This window comes from Gopherus evgoodei, chromosome 1 (genome assembly GCF_007399415.2).
Source record: "Gopherus evgoodei ecotype Sinaloan lineage chromosome 1, rGopEvg1_v1.p, whole genome shotgun sequence".
NCBI classification, from domain to species: Eukaryota; Metazoa; Chordata; order Testudines; family Testudinidae; genus Gopherus; species Gopherus evgoodei.
Window position 1 is genome coordinate 189,721,268 of NC_044322.1, and position 12,609 is coordinate 189,733,876.

General features: G+C 42.8%; 1 protein-coding gene across 2 annotated transcripts in view; it reads right to left on the minus strand.

Annotated features, from left to right (window-relative positions):
- Positions 1-12,609, minus strand: part of PTGFRN (prostaglandin F2 receptor inhibitor) — a 98,582-nt gene that overhangs the window by 60,634 nt on the left and 25,339 nt on the right. For both annotated transcript variants that reach the window (XM_030580822.1, XM_030580813.1), the window contains exon 2: positions 77-442. In XM_030580822.1, coding sequence (XP_030436682.1) covers positions 77-442 — 366 coding nt within the window. The remainder of the gene's footprint in view (positions 1-76; positions 443-12,609) is intronic.

Sequence of the window (12,609 nt, forward strand, 5' to 3'; positions counted from 1 at the left end):
ACAACATGACGAGAACACCCAGTGGTATGTATTTGTCTGCTACAGATTACAAACACCCCTCACCCTGTGGAAATACCTTTCACTTGGACTGTAGCATCGTAATTTCCCTGAACAGTGGCATCTGTGCTGGGGGTGATGCACTTGTATTCTCCTTCGTCGACTGGCTGGATACTTTTGATCAGAAGAAACACAGCATTATTGCTGCTCCGCCTCAGCACGATTTCCCCACTGCCAACCCTCTTTTGGTATTGCTGGGAGGTGAATGACAAGTCCCAGGTACTCACAATCCGCACAAAGTCAGTTCCCTGGGAAAATTCCCAGTCAAAGTTCTGTTCACTGGGTCCATCATAGTCAGTAACATTGCAAGGAATCACCGTCTCTGTACCTTCGACTCGAATGAGTGGGCTTTTCGGTACCCTCACAATTCGCCCTTTGCAGAAAGCTAGGTGGGAGAAGAGAAAAAACAGACAATTAGCAAAAGGAATTATCATGCAGAGTCAAATGTGATATCTGGCCAGTCCAGCATTTGGCTTCTGACTGTGCCAAGTATCAGATTCTTCAGGGGGAGATGTGAGAAGCCCAAATATGGATAATCATGGAATAACCTGACAAGTTTTTCCTTCTAACCCCAGTCAGTTACAGGCTGTCCTACACATTAGGTACTTTATCCTCTATCTGCATTTCATGCCTAATGTAACTATGGATCATGAATAGCCGCATAAATGTCTCTAATTCTTTGACTCTTGTTAAGCTATCACAAGATATTACTGAAAACAAGTTTCACATGTTAACTATCTGTTGTGTAAAAAAGAATTTCCTCTTTTCAGTTTTAAGTTTGTCGTCTTTCAATTTTCATTTGAATGTCCCCTTAACTTTATGAGAAAGGGTAAACAAGAGTGCCCTGTTTACCTTTTTGTACTGTTATATTCTATCATTCACTCCTCTTTCTAACAAACAGTTCTGTATGAGGACAGTGTGAAAAGACTGGAAGTCTTCCCCTGTCTCTAATCATTTGTCACCCACCATTTCAATGCCTGATAACATATTCGAGATGGGTTGGCCATAAGACAACACAGTATTCCAGGTAGGGATGCATCACTGATTATATAAGCACTTTGCAATACTCTGAGCATTATTCCCTGTCCCATTGTGTATTCATTCTATCACTGTTTGCTTAGTGACACACTGTCTATTGAGGGAGTTTCCATCTTTCTCTGGAGTGCCAACTGAGATTCAATCATTAACATCAGATGAGGGTATCCCACAAAATCCATTTCTTTCAGACTTAGATCTTCGCTATTCTCCTCTTCCATGTTGCTAGAGTAGATACACCAGTGGCTTTACATAGTATAACTAAGAACTGAACCAAGAATTAGATCCTTCTACTTTACCACCCAATCTTATTGCCATAATGCTTCTGCCTCCAGAGAATTTCAACTAAGACACAGCCCTTTGTATGTAGAAGGTGGAGTGACTACACAAGAGAAGCAACTAATTGGCCAAGCTGTCCCAAAGTGAAAGTCTGCAGCTAATACAGGATTTGAAGCCTGGACATACTGGGCTCCCTTCCCCTTTAATCTAGTTGCCATGTGACATAATGATCACCAAAACACTCATGGGCTCCCCCAAAGCTTCTAGAGCAGATGTGTCAAACAAGACCCAGAGGCAGGATCTAGGTGTATGATTTATTTATGCAGTATGTTCAGAATTTGCAGAACTTAAGTTTTCATTCTTTTAAAAACTGAATTTTAGCCCTTCTGGTTGCAAAGAACCTAAAACCTAAACCCACTAATTGTAAGCACTCACTCTTTCATTGTTTAAGTTAGCGTTAGAATATTTAGAGAGAAGAAAGGAGAAGAGAGAAACAGAAAGGAGGATGAGAAAGGAAGAGAAACCCAGGATGGAAATAGCAGTGGGCCTAAAGGATAGCAGATTTTCCAACTAAGTAATGCTGAATGCAATAATAAGGTACTAAACAAATAATTAACAGTTTCGTTTCTACACAAAAGACATTCTAACCTGATCTCTCTGAAAATCTCTGTGAAGTCTTACATTTTTACTCTGCCTTGACAACCAAAATTAAAAATGGTATTTAGCCTTCTCCACAGAATAGAGTTCAGTACCTCTGCTCCAAAGGCTAGTGGCTCTAAACAATTCTGTAATCCTATGCATTCCCTCTCCTCACAGTCCACAATAAAATTAAAGTAAAACAAAAACTTTTCATTTACTTAAAAGATCCCCAACTTTTCCCACTTCTGGGGCACACTTTGAGACTACCTGTTGACTACACTCTCAATCCTCCTCTAAAATCTTCTGACAGAAACCCTGGCATATTAGAGTTTCTATCCACGATAGGTAACAAACACTGTAATTGTGGTAAAATGTCATTAATGCAATATGACAAGTGTGCATCTTGCCACTGGCAAATCTTTTGTGCACATTCAGTTTCTGTACGCGATCTGTAGAAAATCAGATCTGGTCATCATTTGCTGGCTAAAGGACTATAAGCCATGGAGTCACAGATATTTAAGGTTCCAAAGGGCAAGGTCCTTTCTCCCCTTGCGCACCACATTTCAAAAAGTACCCTGGGCTCTCCCCCTTTTCTGCCACAGAGCAGTTCAGTGAAAAACGTTGTCTTTCCTTTCTACATCAGAAGAAAAGAGCCTGATCAAGATTAAATTATCCAGCCTGAACTGCTGACAAACAAATTCCAAAACAAATAAAAGGAAGTGTACAGTCCAGGAGAAACAGCAGCTTAAAATACAAGCACAAAACTCAGAACAGAGAGGAAAGGCAAAGAGTCCCCACCAAGCACCACTCCAAAACCCCAATGAAGACCGGGGCACAAATGCTTAGGGTTGGTAGATCATGATTCCTGTACCACCAGATGGTGATGGACCAAAAGACTGGATAATATTGCAAATATTTATTGGAAAACCAACAGTGCTCAGAGCTGTACAGAAGAGCGAGAAAGACATAGTCCCAGATAGCATTCCTTAAATCCCACAACCATGCAGGCACAAAGGAACGTGATAATTCCCTGCAGAAGACTGGAGAAGCAATACATTATGCTAGGACCAAATGCAAACCACTTAATTTAGCCAGATGACCTGGCAAAGAAACAGTAGTGAGATTTTTCCGGTGGGTTTGGCTCTGTAGCCAGAGAATAATCTCTGCAGCTGCAGACTGGCTTTGGCAGGTTAGCTCACTTCCCCAAGAGAGAACGAGAGCTGCCTTGATTCACAACCCCAGCCTTTCCATGAAAGGAAAACACTTTTTCAGCAAAAGACGCAATCCTTTCAGATTTAGTCTCTCAACAAAATCACTTACACAAACCTATAATCCTGCTCCATCACCCCTAGCTACACATCCATTGCAAGACATATTGGTATAGTGTTTGGGAATGCCAAGGGGCAGCCAGGATGCTGAAAGGACCTGTCCTCCCGAGACCACCCTGACTTGTAGGACCATAAAGCACGGTAAAGTGAATCTAATATCCAAAGTCCTCTCAAGAGCACTCACAAGAACTCTGAGCAGAGACTTAAAAAAATAAAGTTCGACAACTTTTTACCACTTCACTTCACCATTAATACTAGGGAAGCCACCTGTTATAGACATGGAAGAACATATTTGCCTGAGAAAAGGTCCATTAAACTCAATGATATCCCTGTTTGCAGATCAATGACATGCATAGGATACAGGGGGATTAATGCGAGATTCTGGCCACATCCAAATGTAGCTATAGGATTTCCAACAAAAACATCCCATTGGTTAAAATCATGCTGTTGTCATATGAATTTGAGCCCAGTCAGAATGCCAGGATTGATCAATAGGAGCCCCTCTCTCTTAGGGAGAGGCTCCATGTCACTGCCCACAGGGCGTGCCCTGCCCATCCACACTTCTTTCCCATAACCTGCACCAGTCGGAAGTATAAGTACTTACTTCAGTGCAACAACAATTAAAACCTCCACAACAATTTTAACATAATTTATTTGACTGTTTGGGCACAAAACTATCTGGTATGATTGTTTATCTTCTGATCACAGGCAGCATGATCTAGCAATTCAACTAACAGACGAACGAAGCATTGATAGGTGGTCTTCATCACCCCTGCTCTTAACTCTTAAAATGCATTTTCCCCCACAGAATCACAGCCCACATTCAACCCTTCATTTAGTAGTACATTTATTTCTACTGGGCATAAGCATGATATGGCAAAGTGAACACTGTGGTAAGCCTAGCTAATTTCCTGACTTTCATGGTATTAAGTTTCCAACCTTAGTGCTCCATTAAATGTAGATTTTTACTTTTAACATCTTTTAAGAAAAAGAAAGCACCATAATAAACCAAATGAAATAACAGCAGGAAGACATATAATTACATGATAGATCTAGTCACTTAGTTATTACTTAGTAAGGAAACTGGACTGCACCACCCAGCTATGTTTCTTCCACTTACTCCAATTCAGTTTTAATGCAGGAGCCCACCCAGAGAGAGGCAGAGTTTACTGTCTGCAGAGTAAGGAAGGAGATGAATATAAGCATGCAGATGTGCTCCTACAGGTTGCTGAAGACAGAAGCTAGAGGGACTAATGTACTGGTTTATAGCGTGTTTATCTCCTCTCTCTACACACATGCACACCACAAATTAAGTTAGTACTACAAACTGACCCAGTGTTAAAGGACTCAAGCACATTTAAACCCCAGTAAGGCTCAATTTGTATCCTTCCCTAATCCTCCACTCTTTCCTGAAGGGCGAGAGTCATAAGCAAAGGATGAGCCTTGCCATGTGCCTTGTAAGTCAAAACCGTCTTTGTCAGACCAGCGAGGGGAGTGAATTCCAGAGTCCAGGATACTTCACCTACAACACTCTGCCATGAGCCCCCAGACATTAGAATCTGGAGGCTACTGATCACAGCTGTTGAGAAATAACATGAGGAAAAGCAATATTGAAGGCCTTGGCTACACTAGAAAAGCTGCCCAGGTTTAACTAAATGGATTTAGTTAAGGTAGTGCAAGCTCCCTAACATAGGATGAACTTAAAAAAAAAAAAAAAAGAAAAAAGTTTTCACCCTTGCTTAAACTAGTTCATCTTATATCAGTAAATTACTGAAAGGCTAACCCTTCATTATACATGGCAATCTATTGGTCAGGACAGAAGGTCTGAGCAGAGTTTCCTGAACAGTCCTGTGTTCTTAAATGTGCAAGTGTCATGCACCATCCCTGACCAGCTCCATGTTGATATCCATGAAGTGTCCCCAGTGATCCACCAACACTTGCATAACCATAGATTTCTATGGATGTATTCTGTGGCAAGGCGGGATCGTGCCAAAATACGGATGCACATGCCATCTATCACCCACCACAGTTCGGGAATCTCATTGCTGCAAAGCCATCTACTATGCCCTGCGCATTGCCAGGGATCAAAGTCCTGCATAGCAGGGGACAATTAATGGCCCTGCACACCTGCATGACATCTCCCCACCCCACCTTGGCTCATCCCTTCCCTTCCCCTGGGGAATTTTCAATTTCAATTTCAACAAGATTTTCCACTGTCTGGTAGCAATGCAATGTTACAAGTTTCCAGAGTGTGATCACCACTCTCTTCTCCAGTGTCACTGCAGCCCTTATTCTGGTGTCCCTAAGCTGAAAGCTGAAGCAAGCTCAGGCCACAGATCCAAGACTGTGACCTTTTGCATCTGAAAGTTCTGCAACCACTGCTCATCATCCCAAATCTGTATTACAATACGATTCCAATCATCTGCTAGTTCTTGGAACCACAGCAGTCCTCTGCCTCCCGCAGCTGCTCCATGAGTGCCGCCACCAACCTTGAATTGTTTTTCCACTCTGTCCCTCAGCAAACTGTCCTTGAAGAAATCATGTCCTCGGTTGTTGCGGTACTTCCTGCAGGTCTGTAAATTCAGGATAATTGTGCGCCCTGTGTTTGCAACCTTCATGAAAATAGTACAGTGCTCTTTGAACTCCGTGCTTCTATCAGAGACTGCAGACAAAGTGCCATATGGGTTTGTGGGATTATTATTTTTAAAGGCATAAAAATTATGGGATATGGATGGCATTATGGGATGAAGAAAGTTGCCTGTTGGGAAGTTAAACTCTGGCTCTCAGCAATCCCCGGGCAAGTCACTTCTATCCCACAAAACATTACTGAAGTGTCCCAAAAGTCACTGCCCCAGACAGCAGCATTTGTCACACAGGGATACCTACCCATAGTGCACTGTGATTTGCATCGACACAAGCTCTCCCCTGGTGAGAACACACAATGAACATGCAAGAAGATAAGTATGCACATGCCTGAGCAATATGCAAAATTTAATGGTTGTATCCACCGTAACTTGCATGCATAAAAGTTTGTAATGTGGACGTGGCCTAAATAAGAAGGTAACTGTGTTTTCCACTAGTCTTCAGGTGTAGCCCCACATACAGTGTACTGTAGTAACCCAATCTAGCCATGCCTTTGCCATCTCTAATGTGGTGAGGTCTACACATTTGTACTGTGATTAACAGAGTCAGCTGAGCACCTCATTCTTTCAAGATCACTACAGATCCTATTGACTTAAACTGAAGTGTGAGCATTTAGTGTGAGACCTCTGAAAACCAGGTCTATAGACTCTGTGGTGAATTTGCTGGGCATGCATCCCGAACACCCCTACTGGTAAAGCACAGACTAATCCCCTCCTTAGGGCACAGCTTTGGCAATAGGGGATTGTTCCATTCTTATGTTGGGGGGTTGGGGTGGCAGAGAATTGGAGGAAAAAAATTATTTTCTGAAAACACTATTTGCAGCTGCTAATATAAACTGGGTCTCTCTCAGTTCTGAGATTCTACCTCATTCTCTGATCAGCCAACACAAGAGCACAGCTTCACCTGATAGGGCATTTGATAGGGCATTAAGTTGCCCAAGATACCCATTACTGGGTGACTCCTGTGACAGATCACATTCCATGATGTTACAGGTGATCTGGAAGGCTGGATATCAACCAACCCCCGGAATTTGGGGTTCTGCTTTTATTCCTGCTGCAGTCAATGCCATCGTTATCCCTAAAAACCAAGTACAGTGTTTCGTTCTCTATTGAGGTTAGTGATGCACATGGTTTCTGCTACAGTTATGAACTCTGGTCTTGGCAGAAGAACAACTCCCATTTGCATTAGCAGATACACAGAGAATTTATTAATATTTGGTTTTAAAATGCATTGTTTAAAACTCATATTTCCCTCATCCCTCAGAGCAGCCAGAGTTCAGCTTTTGTGATATACAGAAAGTTTCCAAACTGTTGGTTTATTGGGAGCATTATCTCCTAAGACATCTAATACATTTCAGTGTTCATACAGGGTGGCATACTCGTAATGAATTCACCTGAATCCCATTTAACTGCAGAAACAGATGGGGGAGATGGGGGAGAAGACAAGACACTGTATATGTTACTGACAGAAAAGCAAGGAGGATACTTAAAGTTTAATATTTTATACTATTATAGAGACCACCAACAATGTTTATTTAGCTTGGACATAAAGACAACTGTCTTCATATAACAAACTAGAATTAAGACACTGAACCTGGTTGAACAGAAACCCTGTCTTAATGCTAATCTCCTTTAAAGACTTACCAGGCCACCAGCTGAAGAACTGGAGTTACTTTACAAAACAAAAGGATCTCTGTAGTGAGGCCAAAATTATACAACAGACAAGCGAACATTCCTCAGCCTTGTGATACAAATGACAGGACCAGATAACTTAGTGTCTGCCCTCTAGGGGGATTAAGCTAGAACCACCAGAATGTAGGTAAACCAAAGAGCCATGCTAATCATGTATCAGAAACATTTAAATGGAGCACATTTCAGTTGCTCACACCTTTTAATATACCCACTGGAATCCGCAAGTCCCAGCATACAAATACCTCACCTTGATCAGAGTGACAAGCAGCTTGCATCAAGATGGAAGGTTGCATTACTGAGACCTGTAGTCTTCATAAGCCTCATTGCTGTATTTAAGCAGAGGTCAGCTTGGAGGCACTGTGTAGTAGAGGTCACACTTCGGCCACCCCTGGACTAGTGTCTATTTCCCCTCTAATTAACAGTTGTGCGGGTCCCATTATTGCCCTCTTCACTGTACCTGCTATACAGTAGACATTCACCTGCCCCCTTGGCTTCTCTCTCAATCACCTGTATGCACTGTTTGTGTGTTATCCAATGATGAAATAAATGCCAGAGTGGAGATAGTAGGCTGGGAGGGGTTAGAGGTGGGGAGGAGAGGAAACAGATTGATTGGACAGGCTGAAGTTAACCAGACTATCTGCAGCACAGCTCATGGTTTTATGATGGTGAGGGACAGATGAAGAGAAGTTTTAAAAGTATCCCACCTCTAAGTTTTGTACAAATTTATTCTCAATGACAAGGAAATTCCCAACCCAATTATTCCCTCCATCAATACCAGTTTGCAGCTATTGCCTCAATCAATGAGAATCCTGCTGATAGGAAGTGACGAGCACCCGATACTAAAAAATTATAGATGCTTCTTGACTGCTCAGGTTTTACATATAGGAGAAGAAAGTACTGACTCTGTAGAGTAACCTACAAGGCACAGAAACCTGGTATTCTGTACGTAGCCCTTGTTCTTATGACACAGGCAGAGTGAATTTATTGCTAGAGCACAACAGACCTGGAAAGTACACTGAGAGAGCACTCTTGTTTGCTAGCACCATAGGATTGTACACTAATGTCAGTTTCCAGATTACTCTGGAGGTGAAAATGTCTGTACTAAAGGTAATAAGGGACTCTTTACCACCCTAGCTAGTCCGTTCATGTCTCACTGCTGGGACTTGCGAAGCATGCCCACTGTAGAGTCACAACAGAACAGACTGCTGTTTTGGAGACCATTCTCTTGTAAGAAGTTCCTTCTGCGGCCTAGACACATCCACTCAATGAAAGGAGAACATGGTTTCAACAGGCAGGAAGGAGAAGGTCAACTTGCCATGTCAGCTGCTCAAAAGGTAAGTGTGATGTGATAAGCAGTGGGATGCCAATTAAAAAGCCATTCAATAGCAAAAAGTAGAGCTGAAAGACGAGCAAACTGGCTGAGAATAAGCACCATATGTCTATGCTCCAGACAGGCAACGATAGCTGAAACATCCAGGTGGATTCTTTCAACCAAGGCAACCATATGAAATGATATATGTCTGAGCTCTTTCAGGGATGAACACGCTGAAGTGCTTTTCAAGCAGATACACAGTGGATGCTTGGTTTGCCAATGAAATGCAGGCATATCTGGGGTGGAACAAAGCATCTTTTTAACAGTGTACAACAATTTATGACAGGAAGAATACGGCAGCCAACTTCGAAAATAGAGGTATTTAGGAAGGGAGAATCATTAGCACAGTTGCAATCTGGGCTTTGATTCAGTGAAGCGTTATGTCAAAGGAAAGAGTCCCCTTAGCGTATCATCAGCTGCAAACATCCAGGAATTGCTTCCACCAGCAGCTAGCTGACATGTCTCCTATTTCTAGCAAAGTGCCAGGTTTCCCCCTTACATACTACAACTGAAAATGCACTAAACTTGTGATGCGCATGTGTCATAAACAGATGGTTAAGGGTTAATGTCTCTTTTACCTGTAAAGGGTTAAGCAGCTCAGTAAACCTGGCCGACTCCTGACCAGAGGACCAATAGGGGGACAAGATACTTTCAAATGTTGGTGGAGGGAAGTCTTTTTTTTGTTTGTTTTTTTGTTCGTTGTTCGCTCTCGGGACTGAGAGGAATGGGACATCATTCCAGGCTTTCCCAATCTTTCTGAATCAGTCTTTCATGTTTCAAAATTGTAAGTAATAGCCAGGCAAGGCAGATTAGTCTTATGTTTGTTTGCTCAACGTGTAAAGGTTTCTTTTTACTGGAAGGATTTTTTAACCTCTGTTTGCTGTAACTTTGAATCTAAGGCTGGGGGGTCCCTCTAGTCTATATGAATCTGAGCATTCTGTAAAGCATTTTCCATCCTGATTTTACAGAGATAATTTTTACCTTTTCTTTCTTCAACTAAAAGCTTTCTTTTTAAGAACCTGATGGATTTTTCCTTGTTTTAAGATCCAAGGGATTGGGTCTGAACTCACCAGGGATTGGTGGGGGGAAAGGAGGGCGATGGTTAATTCCTCTTTGTTTTAAGATCCAAGGAGTTTGGATCTGTGTGAAGCCTCTCAAGGCAACCCAGGGAGGGGAAAGTCTGGGGTGGGGGGGGGAAGGAAGGGGATGGTTAATTTCTCCTTGTTTTAAGACCCAAGGGGTTTGGGGTCTGGGTTCCCCAGAGAAGGTTTTGGGGGAACAGAAAGTGTGCCAGACACTAAATTCTGGCTGGTGGCAGCGTATCAGACCTAAGCTAGTAATTAAGCTTAGAAGTGGTCATGCAGGTCCCCACTTCTTGTACTCTAAAGTTCAAAGCGGGGAAAAAACCTTGACAGCATGATACTTCTACAGAGCGGTAACAAGCCCTGTTCCTTTTGCACTGCCAAGGAAACACCCTTGCAAGTGCATCAGAGCAGCCTGCATTCCAGAGGAAGACTGGTCAGACCACTGTCAGAAACCATTCACGTGCCTGTCATCTGTGAACGGAACAGTGATTGAAGAGACAGGAGGTCTACCATTCCTCTATTACCTTTCCTCAGCAGCACTACAGTTCTCCTTCCCCAGGAAGTGAAAGCCAATTTGCTCCTTATCTCTGATCCTTCCATGCCAGATTGCCATTAGGCAGCTCCAACCAAGAAACAAATGCAGTCACAGAACCACCACTGGGAAGGGAAGGGGATAATGAATGCACCCATACTTTGTGTCAACACCCTCTGATATTATTGCTGTTACATACATTTTATTTTATAATATAACCTCCCTAAAAATGACATGTTTATACAAACACCATAGTTAAAAAAAAATCCATCCAATTATAACCTTTATCTCATACTGCGCTTTGCAGTCTGGCAAGAAGTAGGTTAGGCAGATTGAAAGGAATTTCTCTGGGTGTCAGAAATTCAGCTAGCTACTTTAAATAAATTAGTCATCTTAAATCTAATTAAGGGAAATCTCTTTCATTCTCCCTTCATAGCCCCACTCACCCCAGCACCATACCCCTCTCCCTAATGCAGACCCACACAAAGGGATGAGGTGCTGAGGTATACTAAATGAAACAGTAGGCTCTCATCACTCCTTCCAAGCGAGAGCATTCAGAGCACCTGGCATCTCAATCAGAGACTACAGAGAGAGCATGCTGGGGGTTCCATTAAGAGAGGTCAAATTTGAGTCTTAATGGCCAAGCTGTAATCATCCTACAAGCACTGGAGTGTCTGAAACGTGCAGAGCTCTGTACCCTGTCTCCTGACAGCGCTGTTATACCTCCCTTATTGCAGCACCATCTAGACAGAGCACGACTTGTAGATTGTTATGGCTCGACAGATCTGCAGCATTATCATTCCAAGACATCAGTAAAGAGTGAATGGGAGAGTGCATGAGAGAGACATTTACATTGTTCTTTCCCAGTCAGTTGGGGTTCTTTTTTTAGATAATGCAGAGTGCTTATCTAAAGGAATTAAGCCTGGGTGTAATTGCTTAAAACCCATTATCTCCATCAGGCTGAAGAAACGCATATTGCATCTTAAGTGAAGCCTCAAACATGTGATCAGAGACTAATTCTGTTAGATTTTTTAGTAACTCAGATGTCACTGAGACCAGAACAGAGACCTGCAGGTCCCTGCTGCTCAGCCCATGCAGAATACCTCCTGGATCCCATTCCATAAGTTCTGATGTCCTGCTCCACATACAAAGCAACCAGGGTTAAAACCACACATTTCTTTCCATACAATATTGACTTGTTATCTCATCCATCTCCCCTTCCCAGGAATGGAGTTTCAACTCACCCGAGCAACCTGTAACCCAGCATTTCTTAAGTGGGCAACAGAAGACCTGAGGTCCTGAGAAAAAAAAATCAGACTGGGAGGGATAATGGGCCCAATATTAATACCTGGAGAAAAGGGTTGATCTTTCCACAGGAAACAGTGTTCCACACTTCCCAGTTAAAATGGGGTCCCAGAGAGGCTAAACTTCCAAGCCAGAGGGTTTTGATTCATTGCAGAAGTTGCTCTAAGGCAAAGGAGCTCTGCTGGAAGGTCAGAAGCACAGACAGCCTCAGCATGATGGGTCAGATGAAAACTCAGCTAAATTCAGATCCGTTTCCCCACCTGTCTCATACAAGTGCCTGTATGCTGCCACCGCCTGAGATATATATGGTGGATGGGTAAGATCAGGACCTGTCGGAACAGCAATAGGAAGGCCCAATGACTATGTCAGGGGTGACCAAAGCAGAGACATGAGAAAAACTGTCTGCTCACAAGCTGGTAGCTTCACAGTGCAAGACTAAAAATAGTTGCTTACCACACGATTGATCACTGGCCATAAGTCTGCCTTGGAGTAGTTCCTCCTACCTGCCAACGAGGAAGGAAGAAAGGATGCCTCAGATGCCTCCTTCCCAGGGAAATCATCACTCAGTTACCCTGATTCTTTTCTCTACTGAAGAGTTATGGGACAGGAGTTCCAGCCTACCAAGCCACCAATCCCTGGTAGA